Source organism: Megalops cyprinoides, chromosome 12 (assembly GCF_013368585.1).
Source record: "Megalops cyprinoides isolate fMegCyp1 chromosome 12, fMegCyp1.pri, whole genome shotgun sequence".
NCBI classification, from domain to species: Eukaryota; Metazoa; Chordata; class Actinopteri; order Elopiformes; family Megalopidae; genus Megalops; species Megalops cyprinoides.
Window position 1 is genome coordinate 27,148,244 of NC_050594.1, and position 18,190 is coordinate 27,166,433.

At 49.4% G+C, this 18,190-nt stretch overlaps 1 protein-coding gene across 1 annotated transcript in view; it reads right to left on the reverse strand.

Annotated features, from left to right (window-relative positions):
* LOC118786908 (transcription factor IIIB 90 kDa subunit-like) overlaps positions 1 to 18,190 on the reverse strand; it is a 57,404-nt gene that overhangs the window by 3,952 nt on the left and 35,262 nt on the right. The window contains exons 12-15 of the mRNA XM_036542261.1: positions 12,739 to 12,800; positions 12,367 to 12,448; positions 11,616 to 11,671; positions 10,791 to 11,053 (exon numbers count right to left, since the gene is read on the reverse strand). Coding sequence (XP_036398154.1) covers positions 10,791 to 11,053; positions 11,616 to 11,671; positions 12,367 to 12,448; positions 12,739 to 12,800 — 463 coding nt within the window. The remainder of the gene's footprint in view (positions 1 to 10,790; positions 11,054 to 11,615; positions 11,672 to 12,366; positions 12,449 to 12,738; positions 12,801 to 18,190) is intronic.

Genomic DNA, 18,190 nt, shown 5'->3' on the forward strand with positions numbered 1-18,190 from the left:
ATCACCTCCCGACAGTCCGGTTTGTAATCACAGAGCTGTGACTAATAACGTTTCCTATGCTAGTGCTAGTGATACGCTAACAGTCCAATATAAATGCACAGCCCTCAGGAACCCAGCTTGATATGCACTTTTCACAGGTCTGTTGATATTGGATTTGTGAGGGTGGGTAAAGGAACAGTTTGCCCGTCGGTTAGTTATTTATTAATTGCGAAATGCGCAAAGAATCAATACAAAGGCTTCGGTTGTCGCTGAGAACATACTGAGCTCTGACGTAGCCCGAGGAGCCCGGATACATAAATGAATTCTCGAAATCATCCGTTATGCGAGCAGCAGCCACATGAATAAATTATAGTAATTGTTATAAAGACTTCAATTCTCAGACCAGGGCTCAAATTCTCTCCTTTGGCAACAGCGGCACGGTATCTCCCCCTCGCACACATTAACGCACACATAAGTCAGTGATTCTCCCAGCCCTCGGACAGACGCTGACATCTCTGCTTCAGCAGAACTCCCCACAGCCTCCTATTCATGCTGCAAAGCACTCTGGGACAGACAGGCGCTTGGCAGGGCCACAACCCCAGCGGAGCCAAAAGGATTGATTGTTGCGCTTCCCCCAGCTATCCCGCTCCACAAAACACAGACACAATTGATTTTTAAAAAAAAAACTGGATTCCGCGCACCAAATAAGGGTCAAATGTTTCGGACCGTTATTCAGAAAACACGTTGGGTTTAGAAAAATAATAAACAACGGAAAGTGAGACAAAGACCCTGTGTGTGGAGGGCTGAATAATACCAAACCCCATTTGTGTCGAGCCATTGAGGGAGATCCTCATATTAAAGCGCGCAGCTGTGATGTGACTACTCTACTGGCTCTGGTACCATTTCTAGCATGGCTGCAAGGAGAACAGACACAAGCTGGAGAAGTGATAAAGTCCTCCTATGTGGCCCTCGCAGGGCAAATCCATGCATACTGCTTTTAACTGCTGGCCCCCATAACCTGTCTGGGTGCGTTTTTACTCCAGCGCCTGGCAGCGCTCGGTGGAACGCACAAACTCCCATCAGCCCCCGGGCTCCGCGGTCACGGCTCTTGGAGCCAATAAGGAGTGACACGCGGTCTGTTGGGCGCCGCCTGGGCCCCAGGGCAGGGCAGCGATCGTTTGACTGCGTGGATCCCCCTGACCCTTGCCTGTCCCATGCCTGGGGGATGCCGCCAGGACCCCCCATGAGAGTAGCATGCTAGACATGCTGTAATTCTGTGGACCAGGAGACCGGCGGGGGCTGACGACACAGCGCAGTGACCGGGTGGATCCACTGGGCCACAGAGCTGGAGGCAGACAGCGGACTCTGTGCATGTGGGGACATTCCACTGACAGGGCGGGGGGTTCACACCACTCAGAGACCGGCGCCCATATAATCACTTCCGAGCTCCATCAGCGCTGGCAGCTTGGTGTTAGCCATACTACACAGGGAACCAGATGGAACTCCTTTGCTGTTCAGTGCTGTTAGGCCCGTGTGCGTGTACAAATGACATGACACAACCAGCCCAAAGCTTTATCACAGCTCACGTCCTGTTAGTTGCAGAGGGCCTTGGTGTACCGCAAACGTACATCAAGGTGAAACACATTCACGCGTGTAGCGTTACCTCAAACTTTTCTGTCTGCCGTCATAAAAAATAAAAGCGTTCAAGCTTTTCCATTCATCAGCCATGATTGTTCAGACAGTCCCTGCATCAATAATGCATGCACACTTCCCCCACTGAGAAGATCCCAGTCCTCACTGGTTAAGGGGCTGTGTGTATAAATAACACCCATTGACAGGAAAAGGCAGTTCTCCCTTCTGTTCTACTCCATTGAAAACAGAGCAAATAATTGAGGATGTATAAATAGAGTCCTTACAGAGGTAAATAAATGAGGGAGCCGTGAGAGAGAAGTCTGCCTGTGGATGAACACCTGAGCCTTGCCTTCAGTCAGAGGAACGCAGAAATATCACTCACTGCACACTATGGGCTGGAGGGTTGCTGGCTGAAGAGGGAGCTCACAGCGTGTGATCTGAGCAGCTTGTATGGGTGAATCATATGTGTGTCTGTCTATCTGTGTGTATGTGTGTGTGTGTGTGTGTGTGTGTGTGTGTGTGTGTGTGTGTGTGGGGCAGTGTATGTATGTGTGTATCTCAGTGTCTCTGTGTGTCGGTGTATGTGTATTTGCGTATGGTTGTGTGTGCGTGTATACTTGTGTGTATCTGTTCATGTCAGCGTGTATCACTGGTTCTGCGCACGCACATGTATGCGTATGTATGTGCCTGTGCATGTGTGTCTATGTACATGTATGTCAGTGTCTCTGTGTATGTGTGCATGGGTGTGCATGAGTGTGCATGTCTGTGTAAGTGTGTATGTGACCATGTTTGTTTGTTTGTGTGTATCTCTGTTACTGTGTGTGTACGTGCATGGTCACGTGTGTGTTCATGTATCTTAGTGTTTCTGTGCATGTGTGTGTGTATCTCAGTGTCTCTGGGCATGTGTGCATCTGTGTATGAATGTGCGCCCATGTGTGTGTTTGGGTTGTCACTGGTATGACTGACAGGCAGACCCGGTGACGGGTGGCACCTGTGGGCAGGCGGGCGGGCCTGTCGCGGCCGGGCGAGCGAGGCTGGCGGGGATGGGCCTCAGAGCGCCGGCTGTGCTCCTCTGCCCGTGCCCCTCCCGCGCCCCTCCCGTGGCCAGATGGTCGATGGCAGCGCTAATGGAACAACTTCACGGCGAAATAAATCTGCCGCTTTTGATCAATCACGTTTGTCAATAACTGCTGGCAACCCTGACAACCCCGTAACCTCCCCAGCCTCCCCTCTCTGCATCTTGTGACCAGAGCCTCGTAATTCTGTGCTGGGGGGGGGCTGGGGGTGAATGACAGCGTGCTTACTCATCGCCCGTGTCATGGGTTTATGACAAGCAGCGAAATTACAGTTGAGGGAAATTCTCTTTCTAATGACGGGTTCTTGAAGGCGTGTAGGTGCCAAGTCCTGAGGGACAAAAAAAACACAATTCTCTCCGCATCTCATGTGCCATCTCCAGACCCCAGCTATCGCTCTTTTGTCTAATTTCGGCTCCATTATTTCAATAATTACAGCCGAGTTCCTGCCGAACAAAAGATCAGATACCATCAGTTTACTGAAGGGAACACCTTATCATTAAAGTAACCAATTTGATGCGGGTAACAAAGGGAGCGGATCAGAGGCAACAGGGAGATATTTACACACTGCATTCATGCCACGCACCTTCAGATCCACTTTTATCACTAGCATCCAGTCTTGGACTACGCTGCACTGCGGCCGGCCGTACACAGCACATCAAATGTTAACGCTAATTAACGCTGCGTCCGCCCCCAAGGATTCATAAACAGCACTAGTTCAAGCCAGTCCATATGCCACCGCATCAATAATGCAGATCAACTTGATTCGGTGCAGAAAGGCAATATTTCAATAAAGTCAAAATCTTGAAGTTATGAGCGAAAGGAAAGAAATGGATAACAACCTCCGAAATTTCTCCTCCGTTCCTCCAGCTGGTCTCAGCAATCCCATCAGCACCCTGTACTTCTGACGCAGCGAGATGCTGTGCTTCTCATTCAGGACAGACACAGTGCTGCTGGTGACAGACAGACCTGTCTGAACATATCAGCAGTGCGCAGTCTCCCCCCCTCCCCAGCGGCAACGCGTCCACAGGCTCCAGTGTCGCTTTGGCCCGACTAGCAATTTACACGCTGCCATTTTCCAGCGCCGAGGCCGCAGCCCCCCGATTCGGCCCTGAACCCCCCCCTTCTCCCCAGAACTCGGTGAGATTAAAGAAGCAGTAAGCCCATTGATGTTAATGGGATATCCTGCAGTGTGAGAGTTCAGACAGGTGACGGAGAAATCAGCATGAGGATTAGAGCTGACGAGAGAGAGAGAGAGAGAAGAGAGAAGCCGGCTCCTTCCACAAGCACCGCATGCATTCGGTGTCTGAAAATGCAGGGACAGACATCCCAGAATCCTCAGCGGCTGCTCATTTCCCTCCACCTAATACAGAAAAGGGAGAAGCTCTTCCAGTGCGGCCCTGGCTTAGCATGCGAAATGCGCACACCGCTCACAAAGGCATATTTGGCATACAACTGTGGGTTCAACTATTACTGCCACCATAGGCACAGCTCCTGTAGGCTCCCTATCTGTTACCATCGGCCTGGCCTATTGTAGTCAGGCTGACTCTCATGACCTTTTCCCCGGCGCCGTGATCATCCCCCCGCTGAGAGCGGTGATTAACTGGAGGAGGAGCCGGAGAGAGAGAGCTATCATTCAGGCTGGGAAAGAGAGACGGAGGACAATCCATTCCAGACTCCGCACCGAGTGAAGTTACACAGAATCTCCAGCACGCGCTCATCTGACTCTGCGTGCGGAATGGCAGGTCCGTTCACGTGCAATTTCACCGAACGCGTGCCACTAAGCTGTGACGGTCTTATCAGAGGTCCACCAGCAGGCTGAGGAGGGGGGCTAACCGGGGAGGAGGGGGCTGCCAGGGCTCTTAAAATCCCTCTGTCGTCCCTAAGGCCTCCATCCGATTCCCCCGCTCTTGCTCTTGTTACAGGGTGAGAGGCTATGCCGTGCAAACCACTGGCCCTCTTCTTCATGTCAGTGTGCCACTTACGTCCACAGGGCTGTCAATGTTCACATCAGCGAGGCCACGCCGTTGGTCGTTTTGGTCCATGTGACCGGGGCTTCCCATCAGCCCCGTCGATTGCAGAGGACAGAGGGGCTTTTTCAGCCCGTCGAAAGAAGGCCGCACGCAGCCGGGGCTGCAGGCTCCTCCAGCAGATTTGGCCGGCTCAGGGACCGCTTTGGAAACGCGCTCGGCTTTTAAACGCCTCGCTTTAACGCGTGAAAAGGATCTCGCTGCGACAGCCGCAGACTTAAGTGAAAATGTTGATTCTCGCCGGCACATCAAAGCGGATGGATTCGTTTCCAGATGGCCAAACAAGCGTTCTTTCATGCCGCTCCAGTTCAAGAAGTTGAACATGTTGTCTTGACCAATGGAGAGTAACATATTTAACTGATGACACGAAAGGGAGAGACAGAGAGAGAGCGAGAGAGAGAAATACAGAGAGAGAGAGAGAGACGCTACAGCTCTGCAAGCCCTCTTTCAGCTAGACGTACACCGTGTTCTGAAAGCTCACCGGCTCCTAGTCATCCAGAGATCACCCAGCTTCAAACAGTCATGTAAAGATTTCAGCTCCCTCTCTGCTCATGTGTGCAGCCAGAGGCGCTCCCTGACGACCCGTCCCCTTGCAGAGCCGCGTATGGCGGCGGTGGCGGCCGCGTCCTCACCCCGCGAGCATATTGTCGCCGTCAGCAGGCAGTGGCTCCCGAGCTGGCAGGCGGAGGGGGTCCCGCAGACGGGCGGGCCACGGAGAGCAGATAACTCACAGCCCTGAACAATGGGACGTAGCAGAGGGCGCCTGCCCCCCCCCTGCCCCCCGCCCCGCCCCGCCCCCCATTGCCGCTCCGACAGGTCAGCCGTGACACATGGGGACGGCCTGCATGGCCTCCGCCAGACCGTCGGCCTCCGGGGCTTAAGTGCACATTTTAATTGGCTTACGGCCCACGATACGGTCTCATCCTGCAGAGCGAGAGAGTGACGGAGGACCGCTGAGAGATCACCGCTGGGGCTGGGGCTTCAGTCACAGCAAAGGAAAAAAAACGCTTCCATAGCAACGAGACGGACCAGAAACAATGCAAGACCGCAGCACAGGTGGGGACGGAGGGTGACATGCAGGACACGCAGAGAAATGAAGCAGAGGTCATAGCGGTGACATTTATTCTGCCAAAAGTCTTGCTGTGAGTAGGGGGGAGGAAAGAAAAAAGATTTAAGAGGACTCTGAAGGGCAAGCTTTGGTCACATCTGACACTCTAAAGCATGTTTGACATGTTTCTGTCGGTCTGATTTGAGCTGAGAAAAGCGTTCTTGGTGCTTCACACAGCTTTCGTTCACAGCCCATTTGGACTCCCTATCCACAGATGCCACGGTTCACACTAACAGGCCGGCAGCAGATATCAGCTCTAGGTGTTTCCTATAATCCTGCACCACCACCACATTTCCCAGCAGCCTTAGCAACTACAGCCGTGTGCCTTCCCATCAGCATTAAGAGGTTCTTTGTAAGTAGCACGGTATATGTGTGTGGGTGGGGGTTAGGGGAACCAAACCCCAATCGTTGTGTGATAACGTTGTGAAGTGCTCTAGCAGACCAATCGGTCGTGCCATGCTGCCACCTGGAATACCACTGCCTCTCGCCAGGGGCAAATTCCCCACAACAAGGCGCCCAGCAAGCCCCCTCTGGGACGGGGCAGTCCCCATGCCCCATGCGGCGACGGACAGCACCCGACACTCAACGTCTCTGCCAGTTCCAATCAACCCGCCCTCCCCCACGCTGCCGCTGGAAGCAGTTAGCGGCTGCTGGAGCAGCAGTAAGAAAGATCAGAGGAGCCTGGTGGAAACTAGAAAATTTCACGAGGAAATTACAGATCCTTAACGCGGGAGGAGAACGAAAAACAATTTCTTAAGCAGAGTCTGAAAAATCCATCTGGGCACCTGCTTATCTGGCAGCTATTTTAAGCCCCGCTCAGAGCACACTTCTGAACTTCAGCCTTGGGAGGACAAAACACAGCACGCATGCAGTAAACAGCAGTTCATAAATAATGTCTTAATTACCACTCATCGTGTCATGGCAAAACGAGCTGAAAATTTAAATACAGCGAGTCGTGATTCACAGCTCAAACTCGAATTGCGTTCCTGCCACATTACGGTAATTGTGTAATGTTAATAGAGGGTCTTAAATATGCAGAATGGGATGGCGTCCGGGCATGAGCAGTAGTTGCTGGCTGATTAATTACTCCTGTTCGCTTGAAGCTAAAATGCAGACGAGGTGCCGGGAAGCACTGTCTCAGGGGAGGCCAGACAGGTGAACTAGATGGTTAGCACTCCACTCAAGCTGCGTGCAGACCGGAGAGTCCAAACTGCAGCTGACAGATTCCTTTAGTCAGCACCAGGAAGGCTTAAGGAGGAGCAGCTTTCAGGAGGAACCAACAGGCAACTTACACGTATCATAGGTCACTGGTTTACTGGCTAGTTAGCATATAGCGTATTTTGAAAAAGTTTGTTTTCAGAATGAGTCTCAAAAGTTATTCTGCCGCTTGCGTCTCGGTGACCGCATTTACACTTCAAAAAACACACACAGACCGAAGCGTTTTGCCCCTCATGAAAATATGCACAGTCGTTTTCCTTAAATCAGGAATGGAGAGTTTTAGAAAAAAAAAAAGAAAGTCGAAAGAAACTGCTTTCAGTGAAGGAGGAGGGAACAGATGAAGGAGAAGAAAAAACACCGGAGGGCAATTATCTTGGCTATTTCTGGAAGAGTGCTTTTCCATCTTTGCCAGAGTGGAGGGAACACAGGGGCTCTGTTTGGCAGCTGGCTGGGGAGGCGTAGAGCAAGGGAGGGGGGGGGGGGTAGGGGGGGAGAGGACCGTGACAGGGGTGTGGGAGCTGCAGGCCCGGCCCTGGGGGGAGAGGCCTGAGGAAGGGGGTACAATGCTGCAGTGTGCCAGCCGGAGCCGCCACACCGCGCACAATGGATTTACTGTCAGGTTCACTTCCACTCCACCTCCCCTCGCACCCCCCCACCCCTCCGCCGTCGCATTCAGAAAGACAACACTCTCGCGAACCGTCGGGTCCGAGTCGAATCGAGAGGCCGGCAAACGCCCGCAACGGCCAAAACCCCCGCGCTCCGCATCATTCAAATACGAGGAACACGTGAGACCGCTGCACAATCCCCTCCTTACTTCAGAGCCCTGCAGCAGGAGCACGGACATGCTAAAACAATGAGGCGTTACACATCAGCTGAAGTGGCTGCAGCATGCGCTGGAAAAAGTGCAAGCTTTCATTTTTCAATGGAAAAGGTTACAGACTTTAAAAGCTTGGGCAACTACTGCCATTCAGTAAAAAAGGCCAGCGCTGAATGTATATTATGAATGATTCAATAACCCCTTTTGATGTACATCAATGATTTATTGTTGGAAATGCTTTTCTTAAAAAAAAGAAAATGGCCAACTATAAGGAAAAAAGTCCATTATTATACAGAAAAAAAGGCTGGCCTCCCATCGAGCCCATCTCAACAAGCTGAATCGAAAACGTGTCGTAACCTGGTGAAATTCCAGCGGTGTTCCAGTGTACAGGACATGCGAAGGAGGATGTTCTACAGGGAGGAACATGCGCGGGTTCCCAGGAAAATGATGCACACACACATGCGCAAACACACAAGACCGGACCTGAGCTGCTCGAAAACAGCGGCACGCAAATCCTGACCCTCCCAGCACGCGGCCGCTTCTACCCCCGCTTCAGCTAGGGGGCAGCGCGCTCGGCCCGGACGCTGCAGCTAAATATATGTTTATTGTCTAATTTGTTCCACATTGTCACTCCTTTTCAAGCTAAATTTACACGGGGGGCGGTTATTTTTAAGTTGGCCCAGCGAGGTCGGGGCAGCGAGCGGCCCATGCCTGCCATGGCTCCGGGCCTGTACGCAGCAGGGAACAGCAAATTGCAAACAGATGCCCCGACCGCGCGGCAGCGACGGAGAACAGGGCGGGGGAACAACATCCCCAGGAGGACTCTGATACACGACCCTGGCTAAGACCAAGGGGTCCATTTCAAAGTATGAATACCTGAATGTCTCCTAAATTTCATAGATTTATTGGTATAGAGAGACAATAATAGATTAAAATAACACTGTGATACTGTACGTAGAAAAAAACATCCAATCTGTCTGATGATACATTCCTGCTGTTCAAGTCGGTTATGAAAAGCAGAGGCGACCAGCTTCTACAAAAAGAAAATAAAACACAAACAGCCATGATGCTAAACACAGCTGGTCACAATTCCGTTTCACTAAATTCAGGGAACGAGTTGAAGTTCAATTCATGGATTGAAAAAACTTCAAAGAAAAAGAATGGCAACTTTCAATTCATAAAAAGAATTTCAACACGTGCCTTGAATCGAACGAATTGAATTGGAATTGACGCAAACTCTGACGCTAAGCGCTAACGCTAAGATGCCATGCGATGCTGATAGCGCCATGATGGACAGACGCTGGAGGGACGGGCTCTGAGCCAAAGTGAATCCGGAGGGCGGGCAGTGAGAGGATGAGCGAAGCTCCCAGCTCCCTGAAGCACCGCCTGGGGGAGAGTTCCTCCCATCAGGCCCAATCCAATCAGTGCAAGACCAATCCCTCTTCTGCCCGCCAGCTCACGCCACTGGGGTTCTAATACAGCAACCAAGGTACCCTGCTCAAGGGTGCGGCCAGGATTCAGACGCACAAAAACCTCAGGTCTACTGCTCTGACGGCATCAGGCTGTTACACACAGCTTCCCACCCATGTGACCAAACACTGCCGCCTGACCTGGGCGCTGCGAATTAGGCTATTCCCCCCTGCTAATCACTTCCAGCACTGCAGGATTAGAGCCTGTTTCCTTTAGGAACACTGCCCCAGGAAGTCAGGAAGTGACACAATCACTCAGGCAGGTGGCCAGGGTGGCCAGGCTCCCTTTCCCACGTTCAGGACCGAGAAGCCGCCTTTCCCAAGGTGAGAGGCGAGAGAATATCCTGCACTCGCTGGTCACTGTTTGACCGTGTGCGACACCCAGACACCACTGCGGCAACAGAGGAGAAATTCAGACAAACCCCATTCCTGCAGGTGATATCAGCGATACGCAGAACAGTGCCCTCCGAATCCGAGGGACGTCCGAACGAAATATTTCGACTCTCCTCGGCGGATGGGGTCTGGCGTTCCATTCTCGCTCCTTTTAGGAGAGGAGCCTGCGAGCAGAATGTGAATCAGAGAGGAAACAAACTCCCACCACATGCAGCGCCAGATAACAGCCAGACAGACAGCTCTGCGCTCGTTCGCACCCGTGGACCAGACAACAGGCTAATTCCTGCAGAAACGGCCCGGCACGTCACTCCGGCGAAGGAGAAAAGACAAATCCGCGGTGGCTGAGGAGAGCGAAGGAAACCCAAATCCCAGGGAATGATGGAGATGGGGCTCGCTGTCTGTCTGCGGCGATTAAGCCGTGATGGGGAAGTGCCGGATCATCCTTATAAAAAAAAAGTGCCGCCGAAGATTAAACACGACGGAAAAAAAAACGGGCCTCGTGGGCCGGCCTCCGCCGCTGATGAGTGTGAAAGGGTGCGCTGCCGTTGCCGTGAGCAACATTAATCCTGTTAAAGCCCTCGGAGCAGTCCCCACTCCTTCAGCGCCAGACAGGAGCTAACGGCACGCCGGGCACGTCCTCAACAGAGCCCCGCCGACAGCAGCAAGCACAGAGCCCACAGATAACTGCACATCGCAGCATCGGCGTCTCATTCACTCAAAAGAATGGGGATGGAGACTACACCAAACACACTGGCATCCATTAACACAGACATGTTACAGTTCCTTCCTGGCCCCAGGCTACAGAAATGAACAGGGTGACACTCATGGCTCATATTCTACAGGCCTCTCTCCTCAACCCCATTAGGCTTCCATGTTATTCCTACCTGTGTCCCCCCTGCTGGATTCCTGTCTCTGTGTGCTATGTAATACTATGAGTTTTCTGTAATGAGCAGTGGCTGAACAGCACGAACTCTTGCACTGCTATGAGCCCTGACCCCCAAGGCTGTGCCGGTGAACAGCTGTGCAGGGTCATCTGTAATAACGCCTGTGCTTTGGCCCCGGTGCTCCTACCTCTTGCCCATGCTGCTGACGGTGGAGGCCAGGTCGGCGCTGCTGTTGGCCTGCTTCCGGCGGGCCGTCGGCCTCCTGCTGCCGCCGGTGCCGTTCTGGGCCTCGTCGGGCTGGCGGGCCGGGCTGTCGCCCTTGGTGTTGAGGTCGCGCAGCACGTCGTAGTTGATCTTGCTGGAGATCTTCTTCTGCTCCAGCATCTTCTCGATGGCCTCGCCCGCCGTGCTCGCCCTGATCGGTTGCCGCCTCTTTGTGGGCTTCCTGGGCTACAAGAGACAAAGATTTAGAGACACACCAAGACAAAGCTTTGGAAGACAGATTATCAACTTTCAGTAATCAACATTTCTAAAGTAGACTCCTTGAATTGTTTTGTGGGCCTGTATGCTGGTAAAAGCCTGAGATAAACCTCATTGACTCAGCGTCAATGAATTTAAGCTAATTTAATCTGAATAAGTGTCTTTAAAACCTGTGGAAATAAGCAACTTTTACGTTAAATTCTTCTGCTCATCTGTTCCACTATTTGGGAGTAATTTATCCATAATGAGAGGGCTTTACGAACAAAGCATAGTGTTTCTGGATTTGCGATCAAAATCTCCACACCTCATTAAATATCTGTTGCAGTATAGTTAATCCATCTAGTTAAAAACAGGGTACAGATGTCAGGTTAACAAAGCCCACTACCGCTGCCAAGATCTGATGTGAAATCGGAGCAAACCTACTGAACCGGAAAATATGCACACACTTAGACCCGACTGCTTTGTGTCAGCAGCAGCGCTTATTTAAAAGGGCTTTAAAACCCACAGTGCCGTGTGCATGTCAGGCCCTCACCTTCTGCTCTTTGTATATGCCCAGCTCCTTCTCTTTTGCTATCCTCTCTTCCTTCTCTGAAACAGAGAGTCAAAATACTTCATTAGTGCTTACTCAGGACAGAAAGAAGAGCAAAGCAACTACTCTAAAAAAAAAGACAAAGAAATAAAAACTAAAATTATTACGGCTGTGCCAAAATGGTCCATCTGGTTCGTTAATTTACAATTTCACTGAGACTATTGCTTATTAAGAATTGTCTGTCAATGTGAGCTGAACAGTCACTTGTTTCCATGCTGCAAAGGCTTTTAAATGAGGGGGAACAAACCTGTCAGCGCACATCTCAACAACAAAATTATATTTTTTTCAATGTAAAGCACTAGAACACCATACTCTCTTCATATTGTAAGAAGGAAAAACACAAGGCCAAGTTACACAAAAGAATTTAGTTAACATCAGGAAGCGCTATCTTTGAATACTGCTTGTTTACTGACAAGAGAAGTGTTGTTATTGAATGTATTGAACTTAACTGAGTTATTGAATGACCACCTAAAGTTGTATTCAAGTTGTGTGCACCCTTACAAGCTCACATGGTACAGACATAAATTTCTGAAGACTAAGACATCTGAGTCACTTGATTATATCTGCTAGTAACCCCGAAACAGTCATCACCCTTAGCACCGCACAGGTACCGTGATATGCCACCAACTCTTAACATGTCTGGATGGGACACCTGACTAGAGAACTGACTAGAGGACCCCACAATTTCTCTTACCTTTCTGTTCTTTTAAGTAGTCTGCATTCTGCTTCATCCATAGCTGTGTCTTAATTTTCACTTCTTTGTCATTTAGGATGTACTGCAAGAAAGGAAAAAATCCAATTAACCAAGTTGGAGATGGCCTTGCTCACTGACAGGAGGGCGAGGACAGCGGATCTTCACAAGTATTACAAGGAACAGTAGAATACCAGCTGTGACACCAAAAAACAGTAACTTTCAGCTAACTCAATACGAATGAAAAGCACTGGCAACACTTAAGATACACAGATTTCAGTCTAGACCAATGTCAAGGTGATTGACTATCAAAGTGAGACTGGTGTCAGCAGTGGGTTCAGACTCTAAAGGAAGTGACACGTTGCAGCCACTCACCCTCTCAATCTCGTCGTCATCAATGCCATTCAGGTCCAAGTCTCCATTTTCAGAATTTATATCTGAAAAGATAGGCTGGGTTTAGTGTTGGATGGCGATGATTGCTCTGTGTGTTTGCCTCCCCAAGCCATGTGCCCTCGGGCGTGACTTCAGATTATTTCAGACATAATGCCAAGCAGGTAATTCACTGGAGAGCTCATTTCAATAACAAGTGAGAGATAATCTTCTCACTTGATTGCAGCCCACACTATTTTCACACATTAAAATGTAAAAAGGTTTGGTTTGAGTTTTATCAGTAAATATATGCACCACAAGTTCTTATAATTACAGCTAATAGGCTTAACAGTGATATGAATATTTTGTTTTTGGACTTGGACTTACTTTTCAATTATGATAGACTTATTGATAGTGTCATGAATTGATATCAGCCCAAGAATTTCATCAGCCAAGAAAAACGTCTTGGGGAAGGAGGTAAACAGTTTCTAATAAAGTAAACAATTCTTCCTGCAAGACTGAAAAACCTTTACAGATGAATCACCTTTGTTGTGGTTGCAAAAAAAAAAAAAAAAAACAGTCACTTGAAGCAATCACGGTGAGGACACTCAGATCCAGGAACAAGGTTTACACTGAAGAAATATCTCATTTTACTTATTAAAGCGAACTCTGGCAAAAATCAATAATGTAATATATTTCTGTGTAAAATCTGAACTGCCAGCCAGAAATTCTGATTACAAAACACAGAATCCACTGCCTTGGCATCATTATTGGATCTCTACTCTCTGAACCTGCAAGTTAACTATCCCCGTTAGGTAACACTACCCACCTCCAAGCTCCACAAAAAAAAAAAAAAAATCAGACTTCATCTTTTTGTGTCTCAGCGCCTGTTGTTTTAGGCTTTAGGATACATAATTATGAAAACCGTAGCACAATTTCAAATTTGAGTTACACTCTAACTGAAAAAATACAAGTATGGGTGATGGAAATAAACTCCAAAGTAATAAAGGTCTAACGCTGGGAGAAAAAATGATAAATAAACCACAATTCACGTCCTATGACTGTAAGTAATGAAACTCAGTTTGCAGAGAAATGTTCGGATTTGCAAAATATAACTAATTCTGAAACTTAAATGAAAATTCCTTCTGAAAAACTTACTGTGGAAAGTTCCAGAGACGGAACTGAGCCCTCAGCTGTACTGCAGAACTGAAGACCACTGAGGAGGACAGAGAGCCGAGACAGGTCCTCAGAGCCTTGGGTTGCTCTGACTAGGAGGTGTGGCTGAGGTAATTACTACAGTCATGAGCTCAGAGCACGCACAACACAGACACTACCGAGGCTGTGAAACAGAGCTGAAATCTACACCATGCACTTTTCTGGGCGGGCACATATGACTTTGATGACACATAGATGATTTGACTCAACATAAGTACATGCATTCTGACAGGAACACCATTTTAAAATATGCAGAAGGACTGACGTGTGACCAGAATAACAATCCCACCTGACATTTATTTCTTAGCCAAGAGGAAAACGTTTCCATGTAAGCCGTGCAACAATGCAGCTTTCACTCAAAGAGAAAGGGACTAATGTTCAAAAACATGACATGTGATTTAATTACCGAAGCACTTAACTTCTTTTGACGACTCCACAGCGTCTTTGTGCAACACTTTCAAACATTGTTCCCGGGCCTTGCGCTCCACACAGGCTCGCACATGAAAGCGGTCCCATGTGCACCGAAGGCACGTTTCCCAGGTAATTAAGAGCAGACAGGTGTGCAGGTAAGAGCCCCCGCTTTGTTGCTGCCGGGAGAGCAGGCTGCAACATCGCAGCCATTTCGGCTTCACTTTTACCGGTCAGGACCCCAGCAGATGTTCATTCCTAGCCTGTTAATATCAAAGGACACCACCACCAGATTCGCTGCTGAGCGTTCAAGGCTCTTCCTCACCGTCTCCCAGGTTTCATATGGGGGGGCGCCATTATCTAGCATTCAGAGAGAGAGCGAAGCTCTCGAACGAGGAGCCACTTGTGGGGAGGATAAAGGAAACACTGGAGAGACTTTTTAAAACCCTCCAAGAGTCACAAAAATAGGTCACAATCTGTCAGCCCCAGCCATCTTTGATTTTTTTCCCTTTAATGAAGAGTGGGGACGATAAGGGAGCCCGCAACACTTCGGAGGCACGAGCGCGCACAGACAGTGGGGCAGATAACACGCCAACCCTATCTGCAGGAGACGAAAATAATGCGCAAGACAAGGACATCTGCGCTTTCAAGCACCAAAAATAAAGGATACGCAGTCATTAAAATACAAAGCGGGGCGTTTCAAGAATAAAACACAGATCCAGGGAAATGGTTTGGGCTGCGTGTACAATATTAAGCATTTATAAAACTGGCCCCAGAGAGTCATTTTCATTGTACATGCTAGGTACCTCCAGCTAAACACTAGCAATTTTTTTTTCCTCTTCAGATGCTTACTGATTTGTTCAAATGTAAAAATTCCCTTTCAAGCTCTAATGCAGCACACAGGATAATAGGCACATGACACCATGGCAGTTACCGAATGCCCAAAATTGACATGTTAAGCGTTACCAGCGGTGATAAGAACCAATGCTCCGCCGCCGGACCTGGGGCGAGTCAGGAGCAACCGCGGCGGTGAATGACAGCGGCGCCATTAAGGGGAAGCGTTAAGTGCTTAAAAACCACAGGTAGGTGGCAGAGAGAGCTCCTAAAGTCCCCCATCACATGACAAGGGCTGGGTGCCGAAGCGGCAGCGGGCCACGGGGCCCTGTCACGGCCCTGGTGACAAAAGGCAGCCTGCAGATGAGGGGCGCACCCACTCGCCCCCCCCCCCCCCCCATGCGATGAGGCTCCCCGCGCTCACCCCCTTTCACGCGCCCGCTTTCACGCACCCCTCACCGCGCTGTGTAGGTTATTCTCCTGAAACGGTTAAACGCAGAAGAAGCCATGTGCGCCTTTTGTGAGGAGCGCACTTCCCCCCTGTTATCAGGGCACAATATGAGAGATCTGTTCGAGCGCCGCCTTCATTATGTAATCATCACAAATACTTTCGCATTGGGGATGAAAGGGGAAGCGCAGAGCTCCTTTCTCATGCTGATTGAATCCCGGCCTTCTCTTCCGCATGCGGGAGCGGAGTGGGAAGAGTGAAGCCTGAGCGGAGGGCAAAGGCGTATTCACACACAGACACACACACACATACAGACAGAGTCTGGCCCGCTTTTCAGCCTCTCTCTGCTCTCAACGCGCGGCCTCATCTCACATTCATCTGAGAGAACCGCAATTACTGGGAGAAAATAAGTTTGTCATGCTGCACCTGGCTGAAGAAAGACTGAAGACAATTTCGTTTCCATTTAAAAGTGTACCAACTGAGCTGGCCCCTTCCAAAGGCTCAGATATTCCTACTCGAGCTTTCCCATTAGAGCCGGCGTTACTGGTGGGGGCAATTCGACCAATTGCTCTGGGCCTTTGGGCCTTAGAGCAGAGGGGTTACCCAGAGGGTAATGGCACGCACGCCTGTGGGGGCGTGGAGTTCATATGGGCATCTCCAGGGGGAGGTGGAAGTATAACCACCCCCCCAGCTCAGAGAGACAGACAGTGCCATCAGCTGACCTTGTGCTGGGCTGTGCACAAGTACCCCACAACCAAAACCCACACATCACTCCAACTAACCCACACAGTGCATATATATCACCCACTCATGCAGATGGGGACTGTTAATGTTCCCCTAGCTGTGCAGATACAACTGGCGATAAGTGGTATTAACAGTGGTAATCAAATTAGCACCGCAATTTATGGCAAACTGATGTAAGTAATAATAAATACTAGGTCCATTAATCAGATTCACATGCACTACGCATAATTTACAATTTCTGGTGCGGCATGGGACAAATAATACTTTTATGCTATAAATAACCCCCACAAATCACCTTAAAATCACCTTTCCTCGACACTCAGCTTGTATCTAATGAAGCGAATCTGATGTATAGCTACAACAACACTCGCTAAATTAGTTTTGATCAGACCGTGTGAGCAAACCTGACTAATAAACAGCGCACCGCTCTGTTCCTTGATAAAATTAAATGTGTCTCCATAAAGCGAACCATTTAGCTGGATTTACTACATATTTGCCAAAACCTGGAAGCCATGACCTCCTCAGTGCCCCCCTCCCCCCTCTCCAACCCCAAGCAGACTGAAATCTGATTGTGGAAGCCTACAGGGACCCCTCTAATGGTTATCTCCTAAACAAGCTGTTGGGCAGCGGGAGACCACCCCTGAGGGGAGGGAGCCGGTGGAGCGCGGGGGCACTTAAGGCCGCTCGCGTTACCGCCGCGGTGGTCGCAGGCACCAGCTGTGGACCGAGGCCACGCTGTCCTCACCGGCCTCACACACCAGCAGCGGTGCGCTAGAGGGCCGGGAGCTAAGAATAACACACAGGGCTCAGGGAGAGCACCAGGAGAGCCGCTACACACCAGCTCTGGGACGAAAACATGTCGGAAACAGCTGCAGACCCCACTTTCTTCATCTCGGGTTTCTTATGTTTTCAGATTTTTAGATAGCAGCAAGCTGAGCTCTTGAGATGTTGTATTTGTCATATTATCCTTCATAATAGCAAAATAGTAAATTGATTTCAAAGGGCATTCACTGGTGAGGTAAACATGTTTAGGAATTGGCTGATTTGAATGTTTTGCTTTTTATTAGCCTGCTTACGTACTTCAATTTTTTAAAAATATTTTTAATGCTTTGTGTTTTCTTTAGCTTCCTAAATATGGCTACATTTCATGGATGCACAATAAAAAATTCCCATAACCCTGAGCTATGTTTAGTTGCACTACTATATTCTGTTTGTGTCATTAAAACTGATATAATGCAGCACAGCTGACATGACTAGCTATAGAAGATGTGTTTATGAAATATTACAGGCTGCCTCATTTTCAAAGGAACCCTATTTGTTTGCATTTACTCATGTAAAAGTCGAAAATAATACCATATATGGTCAATACTGGAACAGACAGTCTGATATATTTGCAAAGCAAATTACACTGTAGCCAACAACACCACAAAATAGTATTATCAGGAACCCCTTAGTCCTTTGGCTCAGATCACCTCTTTTAAGTCTTGCTTTATATGGCTGTTGAAAAACTTCCAGTCAGAGAGTGGGACTGAGGCGTTGTAAGACGGCTCGAGTCCGTTTCTGTCTCTCAGGGTGAAAGGCTCTTACAGCTTACAGTTGCCTCTCAGGACCAGCCCCGGTCCATGGGACCGCTGGTGCTTTCATGCGAGCAACAAAAAGAAACAGTTTTCACAGAATCAAGTTCACACTATGCTCTTCGCCTTGAGGGAGGACAACCCCCCACCCCCGAACCAAGCCGCGTCTCATCTCGTGGGAGTCGGGGAATTGGCAGGCCTTCAAGAGCAGGGAGAGAGGCAGCCCCGCGATTCC